General features: G+C 39.8%; 1 protein-coding gene across 1 annotated transcript in view; it reads left to right on the forward strand.

The window, feature by feature from the left end:
* CFAP47 (cilia and flagella associated protein 47) overlaps positions 1-20573 on the forward strand; it is a 245919-nt gene that overhangs the window by 61858 nt on the left and 163488 nt on the right. The window contains exons 8-15 of the mRNA XM_087966888.1: positions 3963-4195; positions 4761-4950; positions 9373-9583; positions 11770-11922; positions 12817-12997; positions 15715-15811; positions 16670-16886; positions 19506-19750. Of these exons, the coding sequence (XP_087823014.1) occupies positions 3963-4195; positions 4761-4950; positions 9373-9583; positions 11770-11922; positions 12817-12997; positions 15715-15811; positions 16670-16886; positions 19506-19750 (1527 nt within the window). The remainder of the gene's footprint in view (positions 1-3962; positions 4196-4760; positions 4951-9372; positions 9584-11769; positions 11923-12816; positions 12998-15714; positions 15812-16669; positions 16887-19505; positions 19751-20573) is intronic.

A 20573-nucleotide genomic window follows, 5' to 3' on the forward strand; every position in this document is an offset into this window, starting at 1 on the left:
GATTGGGTGGGGTGTGTTCTCATTGGTTGGGGTTTGGCTGTGTTCTGATTGGTTGGGGGTTGGCCGTGTTCTGATTGGCTGGAGGTGTGTTCTGTTCAGGTGGGGGCTTGGTTGTGCTCAGGTTAGTCTTAGTTGCTGGGGGATTTGAGCTGGTGAGTTGTGATCTTGCTGTTTGGCTTCGAGTTCGTGGTCGTGCTTCATCTTCATGGTGTGGGTCAGTTCGCTTCATGTATGGCTCAGAGGGGTTTGAAGTGGGTAGTGATGCAGCTGCAGTGCAGCTTCTGGTCCGTGGTCGTGTCTCATCTTCTGTGTGGGTGTGAGTTTGCTTTTTACGTGGAAGTGTGGTGGTAGAATCTTGTGTGGCCCTCGTGGGTGTGGGTCTGGTGTCATTCTTCATGTTAGGTACTCATGAGGGCGGGTTTCCAAATGGCTGGTAGGCGGGAGGTGTCATCTCGTTTATTCATGCTGTGTGGGCGTTTTTCTATCTCTATGGCTTCTCTGATTATTCTATTGTTGAAGTGTTCGGTTTTGGCGATAGTTCTGGTATTTTTAAAGTCAATCTCATGTCCTGTGGCTTTGAGGTGTCGGACCAGGGAAGAGGTCGGTTCTTCTTTTTTGATTGAGTTCTTATGTTCTTCAATGCGTGCACTTATTCTTCTGTTAGTTTATCCAATGTATATGGTGGGGCAGGCGGTGCAAGGGATTTCGTATACTCCTTGGTTTTCTAACTCGATTTTGTCTTTAGGGTTTTTTAGGATGGTGGATATTTTTCTGTTTGTGCAGAATGCTGTTTTAATGTTGTGTTTTTGGAGGATCTTGCTGATTTTGTCTGTAGTGCCTTTGATATATGGGAGGAGGGCTTTGCCGTTCTCTTGTTCTCTGTCTTGGATTTTGGTTGGGGTTTCTTTTTGGATTAGGTGGGTAATATTCTTTCTTTGGAATCCATTGGCTGTTAGTACGTTGGTGAGAGTGTGTAGTTCAGTTTTTAGGTGTTGTTTGTCGGCTAAGCATTTTGTTCTGGAGATGAGTATCTCGGCTACGGAATTGATCTGTGCTGGGTGGTGGTGTGAGAGTGTGTGTAGATAGCGGTTTGTATGTGTTATCTTCTGGTAGATGGTGTGTCCTAGGGAGCCATTGGATTTTTTGTATACCAAGACATCTAGGAAGGGAAGTTGATTGTTAGCTTCTGTTTCCATGGTGAATTGTATTTTGGGATGTAGGCTGTTGAGGTGTGTGAGGAAGTTGTTCAGTTTTTCTTTCCCATGTGGCCAGATTATGAAGGTGTCATCTACATATCTGAGCCAGAGTTTGGGTTTGTGATCATTAAATCAAAGCGTTCATGAGCTATGTATTGATTTATACAACCTGATTACTTGTTTTAAAGAGTAAACATGTTAACATAGATAATTGAATGTTATAACTGAATTTAGAAATATTAATCATTTTACCCAAATAAGATAGATTTATTAAGTCATTTTAAGCTAGAATATGTTTTGAAGACTCCTGGCTTGTTTTAATATAGGTAACTGTAACTCCATCTTCAGACATCACACTAAGCTAACCATCCTAGTTTCTGTTTTTGTCCCTAGAATCAGATAAAATCAACTCATAAATAGGCTACTTGAACTATCACAATCAATCTCCTTGTTATTTATAGTCAAGGTTAATCTGACAGGACAGACTGATGTACTGCTAGTCCAGGGGTGTCAAACTCATGTCATCATGGTGTCATGACTTTTTTCCTCTTCACTAAATGGGGCGTGGGTATGGCCAGTGGATGACACTGGCCACAAGTTTGACACCCTGTGCTAGTCCATCCACTCCCAACTCTCTCCTCTCCATTTAATTATTTCTGTTAATTCAGCAGGATTAAAGAGTCGCCTACATTTGATGTATTTAATAGTACCTTCTTTCAGGAGTTTTCACTTAAGGCAGCAACTTCATAGCTTTACCATTTGAGTACAACCATTTGTTTTCAAGAATACTTTATTATTTATGTAAATAGTTCTTTGGAGAACAGATTTTTGTTGTTATTAGCTTCTATTTAAATTTTTTGTTGCATTAGAGAACAATATTTGAATTTGTAATGGATTATTATCTGTGCCCTTTTACCATGTTTCTCCAACAATACGGCCTCCACCAATAGGAAGGCCCAGCATGTTTTATCGGCATAAAATCAAATTAAATCCCTCCCCCAAATTAAGGCCTATATTAAACATGCAAAATGGGGAATGGCGGAGGGGGGGCTTGCCGTTAGGAAGTACTTTTGTTGCATACCCGGATATGGTGCTGCCTGCATTGACTTTGGCGTTGGTGGGGCACTTCGTATCATGAGACCTTCCACCACCGTTGCTTCCCCTTCTCCCCATGCTGCCGTGGCGCTTAGAGCAATGCCGTGGCGTTTGGTGCAGCCACACGCAGCCAGCCAGGGCTCCTTCCTGCAACCGGAGCCCAGCGGAGACACTCGGCTTCAGGTGCTCCTATCGCCGCCTTCCCTTCACCTTCAAAGGCAAAGCCAATTCTTTTAAAAACAACACCCTACTACTGGTATGACAAAACCTCCCCTGCCTGAAAGGGCAGCCCAACCCCACATGGGGAAGCAAATCTCCCGGGGCTGCCGTACAGGATCGGCCCACCCCGGGAGAAGCACCCAGCTGCCATCCCTGCCTGGCACCAGGCAGAGCGCGAAGAGCTTTGCCTGGGGCGTCCAGCGCAGCTGACAGGCGGTCCTGCCCAGCGGTCGAGCTCTCGCCAAGGTAGTGAGCGCCTCCCCACCGGACCCTCTGCTCATCCCACCAGGGCCATGCCAGAGCTGTGCGGGCTGTAGGTGAAGCAAGCCGTGGGTGCGCGCCCACCTGCCAAGAGAAAGAGCCGGGCCGACCCAAACTTGGGTTCCTTCCCAAGTCCCTCCAGCCCAAACCCGAAGGGGCCACCGGGAGAGGCCGCCCAAGGCAGTGATAGCGTCCACCCATCCGGGGACAGGGAGGCAAGGCAACGGCCTGCGCCGTGTCCTCCTCCAAGCCGAGTCAGCGCCTCTGCCCGATGCCCGTTCCTTTGCAGCGTTTGGAGCTGCTGGCGCATTTGGAGATGCATGGGAACGGGGACGGGCTGGGGGAGGGGTGGAAAGGATGAGCGGCTTCAGGCTCTCTCCGCTGGCCAGGGAAGCAGCGCTGCCATCACCTCGCCTCCCTGTCCGCGGATGGGTGGGTGCTATCACTGCCTCAGGCAGCCTCCCCCGGTGGCCCCTTTGGGTTCACGCTGGAGGGAATTGGGAGGAAGCCAAGCTCAGGTCGGCCCGGCTCTTTTGCTTGGCAGGCGGGCACCCGCGGCTTGCTTTCCTGGCTCTGCCCAGCCTGCACGGCTCTGGCGTGGCCCTGACAGGATGAGCGGAGGGTCCGGCGGGGAGGCGCTCACTGCCTTGGTGAGAACTCTGCTGCTGGGCAGGAGGGCCCACCTGTCAGCTGCACTGGGCGCCCCAGGTGAAGTTCTTCGTGCTCTGCCTGGCGCCATGCAGGGATGGTGGCTGGACGCTTCTCCTGAGGTGGGCCGATCCTGCGCTGCGGCCCCGGGAGATTCACCTCCCCATGTGGGGTTGGGCTGCCCTCTCAGGCAGGGGAGGTTTTGTTGTAGTAGGGCGTCGTTTTTAAAAGAATTGGCTTTACCTTTGAAGGCAAGGGGAAGGCGGCGACAGGAGCGCCTGAAGCCGAGTGTCTCCGCCGGGCTCCGGTCGCAGGGAGGAGCCCTGGCTGGCCACACGTGGCTGCACCAAATGCCACGGCGTTGCTCTAAACGGCGCAGCAACAAGGGAGAAGGGAAAGCAACGGTTGCGGAAGGTCTCCCGAAACGAAGTGCCCCACCAACGCCGAGGTCAACATCCAAGCCGTCGCTTATGAAAACTTACTAGTATATTGTTACTCTCTTCACAACATACAATAGTTTTTCTATCTCAATGTCTTTTTCAGAGAATCCCCACTGTGTTGAATTGGGATTGATAGGCTCAGGGCTTCCAGTCATGTTGACATTCACTCCAGGACCAGTTGTCAGTTTCAAAGAATGTTACATTGGTGAACACACAGATCTCGTTTGCACACTCCAAAATGAATGTGCTGTTCTTCCAGTGACATTTGTCTTTCATAAGATTGCACATTATAATATTTGCCCTGAAAAGGGAAAAATAAAAGGAAAGTCTGTAAAGGTATTAGTATATTTTCTTTAATACTTATACTATATATATTTAATTTTTAAGGTATTTCATGTTAGAGTGTGTTGCATAACATAATGTTGTACATTTAAAGAAACAGTCCCTTTTTAGGGCAGAGAAGGTAAAAGAGAGCTGCAGATGGTACTTGGAGATGGAAGAGCTGCTGCTTTTCTGTTCTTGTCTTCAACCATGGCAAAGGAGAGAATGCAACACAATCTATCAAAGATATCGCCACTTTCTATTCTTAGCATTAAACTTTTTTTCTCTTCTAACACAGCTAATTTCCAATTTACTTCTTTCATTTTATTTATCATTATTTGTTTGGCACCTCAGTTTCTCTCTTTCATTATCCATTTGTATATTTAATTGGTGTTATGTCTATTAGCAAATCTTTACAGATTTTAATTTTTTAAAATATAAGAAACAAATCTAATTAAAGTTTTAAGACTGAGAGTAAGCATAAAGTAACAGATGGAACTTTTTACAATTTGCATTAGCTTTGGTGTCCTTTTTAATACGTTAACACTTTTGTGGGTTTTTTTTTTTGTTTTGTTTTCAGGATGTGATATTTTCATTTGTCCCACGACATATAGGAACCTTCACAATGAAGCAGAAAGTAGATATTATAGGACCAGTAGCAAAGAAAGATGACTTTCCAGTTTTAGAGATGAAACCATTTCATCAAATACAGCTAGTTTTTTCTGGCCTCTGCAAGTCGATATCCACCAGTGTGCTGAAAACCAACCCTGGTATGTTGTTAATTAAAAAGTGCTAAGATTTTACTGAGTTAGAAATATATTTCTTTCTGAGCAACGATTTTGCCATTTTTGACATAAATATTTATCACCTGAAATGATAGATTTCCAAAATACTGTCCTTATGAAGAAGTAACTGATTTAAATGCTCTATTAATTTTGAAAATTAACTGGAAGTCCATGCAGCTTAACTTAAATGAATTTTAGTTATAAGTTAAACTTATTTGTAAGCATTGATTTCATTCCCCTAGGACCAGAGGTGGTATTCAGCAGGTTCTGACCAGTTCTGGAGAACCGGTAGCAGAAATTTTAAGTAGTTCAGAGAACCAGCAAATACCAGCTCTGACAAGATTTTACAGTATCTTTTCTCTGCCACGCCCACCAAGCCATGCCCACAGAACCGGTAGTAAAAAAATTTGAATCCCACCACTGCCTAGGACTAATATGACTAATAGGATACCCGATATCTCCAGGACTTTAAGTAGATCATGGGGAGATGGGAAAGGCTGAACACGCTATCTGTTTTTCCTGTGGGTTTTCTTTTAACTAAATAGAAACTTTTAATGTCTCAATTACAGTTTTAAACATGTGGGTTTAATTTCCTATGTGGGTGGAAGGTGCTGATTTTAGTTTTAGCCTTTTACTTTCTCTTTTACAACTTATAATAAGCTTAGCTTCATAGCTTCATATACCACTTCACAGTGCTTTACATCCCTCTCTAAGTGGTTTACAGAGTCAGCATATTGCCCCCAACAATTTGGGTCCTCATTTTATCCACCTCGGAAGGATGGAAGGCTGAGTCAACCTTGAGCCAGTCAGAATTGCAAGTGAGCAGTGAGTTAGCCTGTAATATTGCATACCAACCACTTCACCACACGTCTGTAATCTAAGCGGTATTATAATAAGCTGCTTTTGGGGGTGTGGGTGGATATGAAAAATGTGCCATTATGTTTTATTTCCATTAGAAATCTACGAGAACAAGTAGTTCAATTTTCTTCATATTAAATTTTTAAAAGATGCATTATTTATCTAAAATTGATATTGTTAAAACCCCTAGTTATTTAGAAAAAAAGATACACAAGAAATGGAAAGGCCAGATGCCTTTCTCAATCTCCCAGGAAACTGTTTGCTGGTTTTGGAGCTCTCTAAGGTTATATTTTTGAGTAAAAGATGACTGTGATTGTCATATATTAGTGTCATATAGTATCATTCAAATCAAACTTGACTGGGGAAAAATATTAATGTAATATTAAAACAATATGATAAATTTGTAAGTTGTAAATTGATGTCTGTAACTGACCCCAAAACTACCAATTTTACAATCTTTTTTTGTGAAAGTCATTAAGCCAAACTAGTGATAGTTAAATGAACCTGTTTTAGCCAATGAATGGGGATTTTTTTGCTGAAAAATGGAAATATTGCCTTCCAACAAAAAAATATAAATTATGGTCATGTGACTAAGAGATGCTGCAAATGGCTGTAAATGCAGCCCGGTTGCCAAGCACCAAAATGTGAATGTGTGAATGCGGGGAAGGGGCATTGGAGCCACCAAATCAGGTTTTAAGTACTTTTTGGAGGGTCCAATGTAACTTTGAATGATTGCTAAGTGACAGGTTGTAAGTTGAGGACTACCTGTACAATTTTGGAATGGAAAATAAGGATTGCTAGAGCATTTTGAAATTTCAAATTTCTCATAGCAGTTCAGAGGAACTCTATTCCATGTACATAGTTTCCTGAAACTCTCCCCTGGATTGTTCAAGGCATGGGTGCTGATTTTGCATTAAAAATTTATTTCACTTAAATGTCAAGTTGAATAGCTGTGGATATCTTTATGGAGCACTTTTAGTAAGATAATAAATGAGTAATTCAGATTATTCTGGTACTTAGAACGTATAGAATGCATGCAGATGCTTTGAATTCTACCGGGTTTCTCCAACAACACGGCCTCCCCCAATAGGAAGTCCCAGCATGCTTTATAGGCATAAAATCAAATTAAGCCCCTCCCCCAAATTAAGGCCTACATTAAACATGCGAAATGGGGGGGAATGGCGGGGGGCTGGCCATTAGGAAGTACTTTTGTTGCATACCCAGATATGGTGCTGCCTGCGTTGACCTCGGCGTTGGTGGGGCACTTCGTATCGGGAGACCTTCCACCACCGTTGCTTTCCCTTCTCCCCGTGCTGCCGCGGTGTTTAAAGCAATGCCGTGGCATTTGGTGCAGCATGCGCGGCCAGCCAGGGCTCCTCCCTGCAACCGGAGCCCGGCGGAGACACTCGGCTTCAGGCGCTCCTGTCGCCGCCTTCTCTTCGCCTTCGAAGGCAAAGCCAATTCTTTTAAAAACGATGCCCTACTACCGGTATGACAAAGACTCCCCTGCCCGAGAGGACAGCCCAACCCCACGTGGGGAGGCGAATATCCCGGGGCCGCAGCGCAGGATCGGCCCACCCCGGGAGAAGCCCCCAACCGCCATCCCTGCCTGGCGCCGGGCAGAGCACGAAGAGCTTCACCTGGGGCGCCCAGCGCAGCTGACAGGCGGGCCCTCCTGCTCGGCGGCAGAGCTCTCACCAAGGCAGCGAGCGCCTCCCCGCCGGACCCTCCGCTCATCCCGCCAGGGCCGCGCCAGAGCCATGCAGGCTGGGCAGAGCCAGGAAAGTGAGCCCTGGGTGCGCGCCCGCCTGCCAACCAAAAGAGCCGGGCTGACCTGAGCTTGGCTCCCTTCCCAAGTCCCTCCAGCCCGAACCCGAAGGGGCCACCGGGAGAGGCTGCCCGAGGCAGTGATAGCACCCACCCGTCCGCGGACAGGGAGGCAAGGCGACGGCAGCACTGCTTCCCTGGCCGGTGGGTCCGGCGGAGAGAGCCTGAAGCCACCCGTCCTTTCCACCCCTCGCCCAGCCCGTCCCCATCCCCACGCATCTCCAAACAAGCCGGCAGCTCCAAGCGCTGCAGTGGCGGGATGAGCGGAAGGTTCGGCAGGGAGGCGCTCACTGCCTTGGTGAGAGCTCCGCCGCCAGGCAGGAAGGCCCGCCTGTCAGCTGCGCTGAGCGCCCCAGGCGAAGCTCTTTGTGCTCTGCACAGCGCCAGGCAGGGATGGTGGCTGGGCACTTCTCCCGGGGTGGGCCGATCTTGCACTGCGGCCCCGGGAGATTTGCCTCCCCACATGGAGTTGGGCTGCCCTCTTGGGCAGGGTAGTCTTTGTCGTACCTGTAGTTGGGCATCATTTTTAAAAGAATTGGGTTTGCCTTCAAAGGCGAAGGGAAGGCGGCGACAGGAGCTCCTGAAACTGAGTGTCTCTGCCGGGCTCCGGTTGCAGGGAGGAGCCCTGGCTGGCCGCGCATGGCTGTGCCAAAAGCCGCGGAGTTGCCCTAAATGCCGCAGCAGCACGGGGAGAAGTGAAAGCAAAGGTGGCGGAAGGTTTCCCGATACGAAGTGCCCCACCAACGCCGAGGTCAACATCCAAGCCGTCACTGCCCGCCCGAGGATGCAAGGGGGGGGAATTAAGTCACCCCCGAAAAGACAGCCTAGCCGTTTTTTGAGGGGGTCAAAAAAAAAAATAAGGCCCGGCCTTATTTTGTGAGAAACACGGTAATTATTTTGTGAGAAACACGGTAAAACACGGTAAGCAGAAACCACAGTTGGTTTCTTATATTTCAGATTGATGTACCTTATTCCCATAGTTCGTTTTCAGTACGAGGGTATCTTTTTTATATTGTTCCTTATATTTGTTTGGAAGTGAGCTATAATTTAGTCCTGAGCTTAATATTCTACATAGAAAAGTATGTTTTGCAACAGGTGCTTCACAAACTAGCTCTTTGGGATATTTTGTAATTATTGAATGCTATCTATTAATTTTTTAATTTATTTTGATTTATTTATTAGCATCTTCTCTCACCTATGAAAAGATAGAAGCCTTCTGTTTTAATTAATTTTTGAGTTATCATTTGATCATTATAGAAATATAACATATGAACACACATACACACAGAGAATGATTTAGTTAAATCTCTTTTTGGTGTTTTATATTTGCCTGGTTTAGGAATAAGAAATGGAATTGATTTATGCATAAACTCTGAAACATATTACCATAAAATAGAAATCAAATATATATTAGTATACTTGATTAACTAGTATATTTTGAAATTTAAGTTCCGTGTAATATCTTTAGTTTAGCTCTTTTAATTATGCAATTTATTATTTTGTTTGTATTTGTTTTCTCCAATCAGTTTTACTGAAACTCATTTTAAAAAGTTCAATCTGAAAATTATTACATTATAAGAGGTTAGGTATGGATATGATTCTTAACTGAATAAAATGTTACTCTAAATTAAGTATTATAGAATGTGTGGAATAAAATATAATAATTTATATTTTGGTTTGCTTGTCCTATATAATATACTTTTATTTAAACCCTGATTCAAGGTTTAACCCCATTGATTTCCAATGCTACTGGGAAATTTATAGCTAACAAGGCGAATCAACAGAGTGATATTGCACCAGTAGCACTACTTAAGTCAGATAAAACACAATTACGTGCTCACCGGATTAATAGGAACTTAAGCAATGTACTAGTAGCTCTTCCCAATGATCGTCCAGCCAGCATAAGACCTGCTGAGTGGCATAAGGATTACAGGTAATATAAATAATAATGATCTTGAGACATATTTTTTTTCGTATTTTATATGATGGTTTTGCCATAGTGAATATTACGTTTATATTGGAAATCTAATATATCTAATCATATATGTATGTATGTATGTATGTATGTATGTATGTATGTATGGCATTCCGCTTTGTTCGGGTATTTTCCCACGTCATAGTAGTTGTGCTTTTAAAGTTGTAGCGACGTTTCAGCAGAATCTCATCTGCCATCATCAGGCTTCTGTATTGTGTCCGTCTGTGGGTCAGACTTTTACAGTGGTTTCAGATTTAAATTTGGGGCAGCCTATTGCTGTGCCAGAATGTTTTTTTCTTCATCCTGATTGGTTGAGAGTCTTGGTCTGTGTTTATTGGTCTTGGAGTTTGCTGTGTTCTGCTTGATTGGTGTTTCTAATATCTTCTGTCTGTTTTTTTGGCTCTTTTTGTATCTTGATTGGCTGGCAACATTGTGTTACTTTATTGGAGGCCTTTAGTGCAGCTTGGCTCCGGGTAAATGGACGGCTATCATTAGTTAGGAAGCTAGGTTTCATCTGGGTGCCTGGTTGGGGTGTGTTTGAGCTGGAGGTATCAGGGGATATCTGTTTGTGCCCAGGTGTTTGCCTGGCTTTTGGTGTGGAGATTTTTTTGTTTGTGAGTGCAGGCTTCCAAATGATTGACAGTCTGGTGGAATCATCTCTTCTGTTCATGCTTTCTGGTCTTTTTTCAATCTCTATGGCTTCTCTGATGATTCTGTGGCTGGGGTTTTCTATAGTGGCTAGGGTTTTGGTGCCATTGAAGTTGATGTTATGACCTGTGGCTTCCATGTGTTGGACTAGTGAGGAAGTGTGTTCCAGCTTTTTGACTGCATTTTTGTGTTCATCCAGGCGGGTACTTATTCTTCTATTGGTCTGTCCAATGTATGTGGCCGGGCATGATGCACAGGGGACTTCGTATATGCCTTGGTTTTCCAGGTCAATTTTATCTTTGGGGTTTCTGAGGATGGCTGCTATTTTTCTGTCTGTTTTGAAGGCAGTCTTGATGTGGTGTCTGTGTAGTATCTTACTAATTTTGTCTGTAGTGCCTCTTAAGTAGGGCAGGACAGCTGTTCCATAGGTCTGTTCATCTTCTGGGTCTCTATTATGTCTCAGTGTGTTTTTGTGGATCAAGCCGGTGATTTTGCTTTTGTGGAAGCCGTTGGCTGTCAGTACTTTGGTCAGGGTGCATAGTTCAGTCTTAATGTGTGTCTTGTCTGCCAGGCGTTTGGTTCTAGTAATTAGTGTTTTAGCCACGGATTTTATCTGTGCTGGGTGGTGGTGGGATTGGGCGTTGAGGTAGCGGTTGGTGTGTGTTTTCTTCTGGTATATGGTGTGTCCTAGTGTGCCATCTGTTTTTTTGTAGATTAGTACATCTAGGAATGGTAGTTGTTTGTTTGTTTCCGTTTCCATGGTGAACTTGATTTTGGGGTGTGTGCTGTTTAGGTGTGTTAGGAAGTTGTTTAGGTTTTCTTTTCCATGGGGCCAAATCACGAATGTGTCATCGATGTATCTTAACCATAGTTTGGGTTTGTGGATGGCATTGGCCAGGGCTCTGGATTCGAATTCTTCCATGAACAGGTTTGCAATGACAGGTGACAGTGGTGATCCCATAGGGGCTCCTTCAATTTGTTTGTATCTTTGTCCTTTGTATATGAAATATGTGTTGGTTAAGCAGTGTTCTGTTAGTTCCATGAGGTGTTTAGCTGGTTGGTATTTATTTTTGATAAATAAATAAATAAATTTTTGAACCCTGGAAATCATCAAAAATAAATACCAACCAGCTAAACACCTCATGGAACTAACAGAACTCTGAGAAGCACAGAGCAGAAGACAGAAGCCGGAAGATGATGAATGAGACTTCATCGAAACGTTGCCTAGATACTTCCAATCTTACGCGGGAGAAAACCCGAATAACCAAAGATCCACATACAAATACCCGCGAGAACCTCAGAATATATATATGTATATGTATATGTATATGTATATGTATATGTATATGTATATGTATATGTATATGTATATGTATATATATGTATGTATGTATGTATGTATGTATGTATGTATGTATGTATGTATGTATGTATTTTTAATGGATATTTAAATATTCCATGTAGTGACAAAGTTGTATATCATTGTTCTGATTTAGGACTATTTTCACAAAAGTTCCCAGATATTGTTACATAGATCCAGAGTTCTCTTACACAGTATATGAAGAATTGGAAAAGCAAATGAATAAAGACTACTATGCAGATTACATTCACAATTTAAGAAAAGTCCATTTAAAAAAAAAAGAAGCTCAGTAAGTCTTTAAATCTCCACTTATTCTATTAAACATTTGGAAAACAATGCTTAAAAGGATATGTAGCAGAAACAGTCTGCAACCTTTCAAAATTGCTGTGTCTTTTTCTGAAATCATTTAGGACAGGGCTTCTCAACTGGGGTTCTGCGAAACCCTAAGGTTTCCCAAAAGATCATCAGGGGTTCCCCAGAAGACCTTGATTTATTTTTTAAAAAGCAGAGACCAAACATAAATCCTATAAACTGCAACATTGGGGTTAGAGAGGGACACCAGAGTCTCCTTGCTGGGGCTTTCTTTGTTAGTGTGTGCAGCATTTTTGCAGGTGCTTTGCCAAGATTTCTGCTGTATCAGAATTGATTGTTGTGAACTCAACTAACTGCTTCTCATTACTTTTGAATTGCTTGGTATTACATAGGCTCTACATAGAGTTCTAGAGGACTCACATGATTATTTGTTCTTATAAGTGTGGCAAGAAAACATTTGTCCGGTAGTCTTGATAAAGATTTCAATACCTGGCAGTTCTGAGGCTGAGGGGTCAAAGAGGAAGAAAATGCCACTGATTTGGAGTAGCCTAATTTGGAGATCTCACTAGAAGCACCTAGGGTAGCAATGATATTGTTAAGAGTATTTTACATTTCATAATCACTTTATAGAAAGTTGCCTTTGGAAAATAAGCAATAATTATTTTTGAAGAAAAAGTTCAAAGTCTGTGGAACTGAATATCAATCAGAATTTTCAATAACGGTTTGGCAAGACACTTCTTGTGAGAATTTCCCCTTCATACACATTCAATTAATAAAATCCAGCAAATAAAGTCAAAGTTCTGTAAAACTATGTAATATATAGGCTAGATAGTTAAATAATAACTTATCTTTCTTTATTCTGATACAATAGGACCTTCAAAATGCTTAATAATCCTGTGGACATAGGATTGAAGCCAGCATCAGGACTAAAATCTCCTATGCTCAGAATTTTAAAGCATAACTTGGAGAAAGAAGCTGCTTGTGTAAACAGAAATAGCCTGTTGACTAGTAAACAGCTAGCAGAAATCAAATCTAGATCTATACTAAAAGAGGTACATTTAGTATTGATGAATATGGTATCTTACTTTTAGCTTATCATAATATCCTTGATTTATAATATACTGTTTATTCCTGCTCCATTAACTATTTAAATGTACTTTTCATATTCTTTTGTGTATTTTCTCTGTCCTGTTAAAGTCCTGTTAAAATTAATAGGGTTTATTCCTTGAAAATAATAAATTATTTGAAGTCTAATGCATCAACCTACAACCCCTTTCTCCAAAATCTAGTATCTTCTAGTAAATGTGCATCTTGTAAGCTCCTTCTCTATATACACTGACAAACAGTCAACATTCAGGAAGGAGAGTATGGCATGTAGGCATAATCCAATACACAAATCCTCCCTCTCCTGCATAAGTAAACCCTTCATTTTTTCGAGTACCAAAAGTAGAATCCTGGGGAAGCTGTGTGTTATGCTTGAGAGAAGGAGCAAGCTATTACTGATCTCCTCCAATGTCTGATTAAAATGAATTACCAGGAAAAAGACATTTCAGTTAGCAGAGTCTATAGCACTGAGGAATATGTTATAGTTAGAAACAGCACTGATATTTTATGTTTTATGTCTATAATTAACCTAGAAACTTTTGAATTGGGAAGGGGGCATTATAAAAATTATAAAATGAAATGCCAAGTTTGTTTTACCATACTTGAGATTGGCAAGTGTATATTAAATTTATTTGGAATATTTTTGTAGTCTATATTATTACACTGTAGCATTGCATATTGCACAAAAGAGGTTGTACTATTTGTAGTGAACCATTGCCATCTTGTGGCCAACTGTTAAATATTACTATTTATTTAGCATATGGCAAATATATGCAATTATAGTGATTCAATTAGGGCATCTCAATAATTCATTTTCTGCAGTTTGGCATGTTGATATTTAAAATTAAAGTGTTTTTTTTTAAAAAAACCTCTTTTTAATAAATTTATTTTTTAGAAACCTTATCAGTTATTTTATTTCTTAAAGGTGGAAAGGGGGCTGAAACCCCTAGCTATATGTCTACACTCCATAGGTTCAGGAAATTATAATGTAGCAATTATTTCATTTTTTCCCACCACAATGATCTATCTTTCTCATGAGCTGGGGATAGGGGAGAATGTCAGGTGAAAGCAATTGAAGAAATTGCTATCCAGTAGTTAGGCTAAAATGTATGTTTATAAATATACATTGATTTCTAGTAATTGCAGAGATTTTTTTCTGCATGGCACATTTATCTTGATCCAGTATTGGTTTTTTTTCTTAATTTAAATATCAGTAAATGGAAATGTATGTGTGAAGGAGAGATATTTAAATGAAAGAATATTACATGGGAAAAAATAGGCCCTCCCTCCAAATATAAATAGGATAATAATTTATGGATTGAATTTAAGAAGGTGAAGAATGTGGATTCATAGGAGGAATGCAAAAATAAAGGTGAACAGAAGGAGGTTGTTGGCATGAGAAACTAAATAGGAATGCATATGTTGAAAGGCTGGAAAATGCCTTTCTTCTGAGGGTTCGGTTTTCCTGCTGGGAGAACTCCAGTGCAAGGACACAGGCAACTGCTTGGAAGCTGGTTCTTTTTATTTTTCAGGAAGGCGAGAGATAGCAAGAAGTCTGCGTTCCTGGGGCTAGCTCGCTTTGTATAATAAACCCCTGATTTTTATACTTTTTTTCTCCTTTTGTGTGTGAGTGCTTGTGTTTGTATTTCTTAATGTTTTAAATCCTGTCAGGGGTTGTCTTCATTTCCGCCGGAGGGTAAACTCCGCGGGGTGGTTTGATTGGATTATCAGTTTCGTCCTAATGTTTTCTTATATTTGTTTTGTGGCAATCTCCTGTCTGCTATGGAATTTATTTCATGTCTTTTGTCTATTTGTTTTGCTGATTTGGCATGACCTGTTGTTTGTAAGGGATTTCTTTTTCTTGTTTCCCTAGCTTTCTTAATTACTTGGCTTTTGTCTAGGGGGCTTCTTTCAATACCTTTTATTAAATCTCTTTTCCTATGCAAGTTTGTTTTATGGCTGGCCTGATGTTCCCTTTGGGCTTTTCCTGCTTGGGTGTCACCACTGTCCTCATGAAGTTCCCTTTCCACACTTATAAAATTAATATATTCCTGAGCAAGAGTATACTATTTGAGCAGGGCCTGCTGTTTATCTGTGAGAAAGCAATAAGCCTGGTCAGCCTGAATACTAATCACTTGCTTCACAACTTTTACTCATCAATGGCCTAGAGACTTCTCAAAATTTCTAGAAAAAGTAGCTGTTTGGCTCTCTCTCTCTCTCTCTCTCTCTCTCTCTCTCTCTCTCTCTCTGTGTGTGTGTGTGTGTGTGTGTGTGTGTGTGTGTGTGTGTGTGTGTGTTTGCAAAGGAGGTAGTACGTGAAACCTTGAAGAATTGTTTCTCCAGTGGAAAATTAGGTCTTAGGAGATGGTGGAGCTTGCAGTCTTGGTGTCTCTTTAGTGGGAATGACATTTCTTCAAGGTAGGTGGAGAGTCTTCAACAAATCTTGGAAATGGGAAAAGAACAGTGGAGGCAGGCATTCTGTTAGCCTGCCAAATTTTATGAAGAATTTTAGGAGTCACAAAGGCACAATATTTTGAGTTCAGACTTAAGGACTTTCATATATCATTAGACAACAAAATAGATGAGATACTTTCGTATCTAAACAAATTAAACTCTTTTAATAATGTGTGTGAGGTTTTTTGTCTTTTTTTTTTTAAAAAAATAGGTGAATGGTTGTCTTAATCCTGAACCATTGTCTCAGCAAGAAACTGAAGACTGCAGTCTAATTTTGACACCAAAACAGCTTCACCAGATAATCATTGGTAAGAAAGTGATTTGATAACATATATTTTCCTATATTAAATTATCTACTATTGTATAGGCAAATGGAAAATTGGAGAAAGATGGAATAATTCTAGAACAGCATATAGCTGAATTAGCTCGAAGAATATGGAACTTTAGAGATTAAGTGAGAGAATATTGCTCTCTTTTTCTTTCAAGCCAACTTACTTTGAGGAGTTGGCTTGTAGAAAGTTTTCTTGATTGTATGTAAAAATGTAACTTTCAAAATAGTTATAATAAATACAATAAAATATAGGAACACATACATCCTCTGAAATACTACAAAATAATAGACTACCACAAATAATACAGGCAATAGCTAAAAAGTTGATGAAACCAACAATATTTTAACTAAGTTAAATAAATATTTTAACTAAGTTAAATATTTTTGACTTCCATACGAATACTTCACAGTAAGGACCTGTTTAAAATCTGTGGGAAATTTATATCACTAGCTTGGCCTCATTACAAGGAATACCCTTTTACCACAACTGAGTGAATATAAGCAAGCAATATTGTAGTCAGTATGCATCCTGTCACATATAAAGATTGAATTAGATGCAGATAGTTTCAGAAATAAATTATTCTTAACTACTGGATCAATAAAAGGTCTTAATAGTTAATTGGCAGATGGTACTTATAATTAGGGGTTTCACTGAGTAAATACATATTTTTCCCTTGATATGGTCCTTGAACAACTTGAAGGGGAGTTCCTACACAAACGTGTAGTCTGAAAAATAAAGAATTGTATACAGAATATTGTGCATATATAGGTATGTGCTATGATTTATGAGTATATTCCCCTTCTCTATAAAATTATTATTTTCTATTCCTTTCAGGTCCTTCCACTATTGACTTTGGAGAAGTCTGTGTGCATTCTACAACTACCAGAAAAATGCATATCATAAACAACCTACCTGTGCATATATGGATACAAATAGAAATTAAAAGTGAAGAACTGCAACGGACTAATCCTTTGTCACATGTCATAACACCTTTTATGAAAACTTGTATTCCTGTGGTGTTTGAGAAGGAGACATTAGGAAACTTTAAAAAGTAAAAGTCATATCTCTATGCAGTAATTTGGTAGTCAAGAAAAATAATTCTTTGGTAATAACACTCGGAGATGAAGGGCAGATAGGATTCTTGTTGAAAAGCAGTTGTAAAAAGTTAATTAAAAATTAAGTATTCTTTTGTGAGGAGATTTCATATATGTTGTCCTATCCAAATTAAGTTGTAAGAATTATGTTTAGAGACAGTGTAAGAGCTTAGCAAGTCTAAGTCAATTTCAATATTCCTAAGTTAAATATATCTAATGCCACAGTTTTACCATAGATGCTGCCTAATGGCATGGTAATAATAATAATATTTCCACCTGCATTGTTTGGATCTGCACATATACTACATGATACATTGCAATATCCAAGGTTCTTGGTAGGAACTCAGTGTGCCTGAAAGCCAACACCAGCAAAAAGAGCTGGTAGCTAAATAAAATACCAATAGCAAGTTAGCCTAAAATCTATAAAAGCTAAAGCTAATCTAAAGCTATCTTAATCTAGCTATAGAGACCTACTGCTGCCTATTGTCTATAACTGTTTTATGCTTTTGGACAGTTTTTGAGGAGAAAATATTGGAACGTTAAGTAAGCCATTGGGGGGTGGGCATAGAAAATGGGGGCCAAATTTTGTAGCTTTCCCACCCAATTTCTTAAGGAATGGAATAATCTTCCATCTCCAGGCTTGCTCATAAAGAGAAAAGTTTAGAAGAGTGTTTGCTATAGATTCTATTTCTATTTATCCATATGATCAGACTCTTTCAGAATAAGAAGACTTGTGGTATTTGTCGTCTGTTGTTGTAGAAGGAAATGAATTAATATGTGCATTAAAGAAAGCCCACGTGTTTATAAAAGGTTAAATTATATAGGTATTTAGTAGGAGGTCTAGGAGGGACTTTCTGAGAGTTGAAAATCTTCATAGGATTCTATTTTAGCTATCCTTGATTTGACTATATTAACAGCATCCTCATAGCCCATGTGATGTAGAAATTCAAATGAGAATCCATAAGTCTTAACTTTTTTTCCAGGTTAATTGCCAAGTATCTTTGTACTTATCTAGTAGTAATAGTGGTAGTAAACCACTAAAGATTAATAAGACTCTAACTCGGGTTAACTATTCTGAACCATGTGGCAGCATCGACACTATGCTTGAGATTTAACACTTGATACTTCTGTTTCTAGCCTTAATGTTACATTGAATACACATCTTTGTGCACTTATAATGGCTCTAAGGAAGATGTTATGATAATGATGTTTCCTTAGCAAGTATTTGGCTATGTATAATTGCATCAGTAACAATAAGGGACCACAATGTCACAATAAGCATACATAAATTAAGATAAAATGATTATCTGTTCCAACTCCAAAACTGTAAGCACAATAAAAAAAATACAAATACAAAATACAAATACAAAAATACAAAATACAAAGCGAAATCAAATTCTGAGGTTAGACATTTTAAACATATGCTATATTCAGACATTATGCTAGAATTTGACCTTTTTATGACATTAAACAAGATATAAAAATTTATATTTATGAAAAAAAATACCACTCAGTTGGTTTTTAAATAGATCAATGTAAGAAAAAACTGTTTTACAAATGTCAAAAATTATCAGAAATTTTGAAGATGGTGCAAGTATCATCTTTACCAAAAAGGAAATATTTAAATTTAAATCTCTACAGGCCTCCTGTGGATGTGTGGGGGGAAGAGAATTAATTCTTTGCAGTGAACAATCTCCTACCTTGTCAAAATAGAATTGCTAATTCCAGGTGAAATTAGTGTTGAAGTTTCTTCTCAAACCCAAAATGTACTATATATGGGTGCAATATGTAGGTGTGCATACAGAGGTGGTATTCAGTAGGTTTCTGACCAGTTCTGGAGAACTGGTAGCAGAAATTTTGAGTAGTTCGGAGAGCTGGCAAATACTACCTCTGACTGGAGATTTTACAGTATCCTTCCCCTGCCACACCCACCAAGCCACACCCACAGAATTGATAGTAAAAAATCCCATCACTGTGTGCATGTATACCTGTCAAAAGCCACACTCCAAGAAATGCAGAGTCAAGACAAGAAATGAATTTATATTAATTAAATAAAATAAATAACTACTAATTTAAAATAATTGCCTTTAAAATAAGATATTCCACTTTCAAAATAGATTTCCATCTACATAAATTAGCCATTCGTTCTCTCAGCAAAGCCTACACATATCCAGAGATACCCATCTCTACTTCTAGCAAAAATAATAATAAAAGAAGAGAGAAGTGGGATAAGAGAGGGAGGTTACTGCAATGGGGAAGGAAAAGAAAAGAAAATTGGATCCAAATTGGCTAGAAATGTGATGAAGCAAAGGGACTGCTGAGAAAGGAAAGATCTTGTTGCCCTGAGACTACATAGATTGTCTACTGGGTTTCTTTGGTAACAGAAAATTGGTTTATCTTCTTTCAAAGTTTTTTTTTTAACAATCCAGCTTGCAACCCTGGGATTTTCAAGTGGTCTTATCCTGTTTAGCATTTTTTTCCCCAGCTCGGTCAGCTAGAGCTAGAAATTTCTATATACTGCATACATGATGCTTAAATGAAGCATCTGATGAAGAAAATCATTTTTTGTGTTACAGGTCATTCATGTATTCAATAAACCAACGCCATTTTGGACATATTTTAGTGATAGCAAAAATCGTGCCAGTTGCCTTAGAGCTGTCTACAAAGGAATTGACCTTGAATCCTGCTTTTAGCTTTCTAGCAAAAACTGGATTTAGAACAACAGTCACTCTGTATAATCGAAAAAACTATCCTGCACAATTTACCTGGAAGCCTGTCATCACAGATAAAGGAATGGGATTTTCTATCTGTCCAGAAAAGGGTGATGTACAAAGTGTTATTTTTTCAAACAAATATGTAATGAGGGAATATTAACTTAAATATGAGGGGACAAATCACATATAGTTATCTTTTCTTGAAAGCACATTGTATGGTAATAATTTTGCTGTTCAAAATATTTATATTTACTCAAGCTTGGTTATGCATAGTTCTGTCATTTTCTTAGCCAGCCTAGCTGCTATTAATTGTCCATGTTTATTACAAGCTTGTCTTTTAAATTAATGATGAGAGATAGTGATTTGGGGCCCAAATTCATATTAAAGCCCTTTCGGAGAAGAATTGATCCCTAGTCTTCCAACACTTATACAGTATTATTGATGCTGTACTAGCTCATATATTGCATAGGCACAGTTTATATAAAAACTAAAGGTTACTGAAGTTGTTCACTTACTGAAACAGTTTACAGTATTAAATGATTAAACTTGTAATGTATAATATTAATATTTCTTATTAATAATGTTTCCATGTGTTGGATTGGCAAAAATTATGGAGAATTAAATGAGGATTAATGAAGAATGACTTATAAAGTGATATAAAACGATCACGCTAATCTGGATACATGGTTTGGTGTTGTTGTTTTGTAATGTTTAATTGTCTAACAGTACATTATGTCAATGATTAGTAATCATGCCTTTATAAATATACACTGCTCAAAAAAATAAAGGGAACACTTAAACAACACAATGTAACTCCAAGTCAATCACACTTCTGTGAAATCAAACTGTCCACTTAGGTAGCAACACTGATTGACAATTTCACATGCTGTTGTGCAAATGGAATAGACAACAGGTAGAAAGCATAGGCAG

This window comes from Notechis scutatus, chromosome 5 (genome assembly GCF_049901735.1).
Source record: "Notechis scutatus isolate UNSWTSFEM ecotype Mainland chromosome 5, rNotScu1.2, whole genome shotgun sequence".
Taxonomy (NCBI): domain Eukaryota; kingdom Metazoa; phylum Chordata; class Lepidosauria; order Squamata; family Elapidae; genus Notechis; species Notechis scutatus.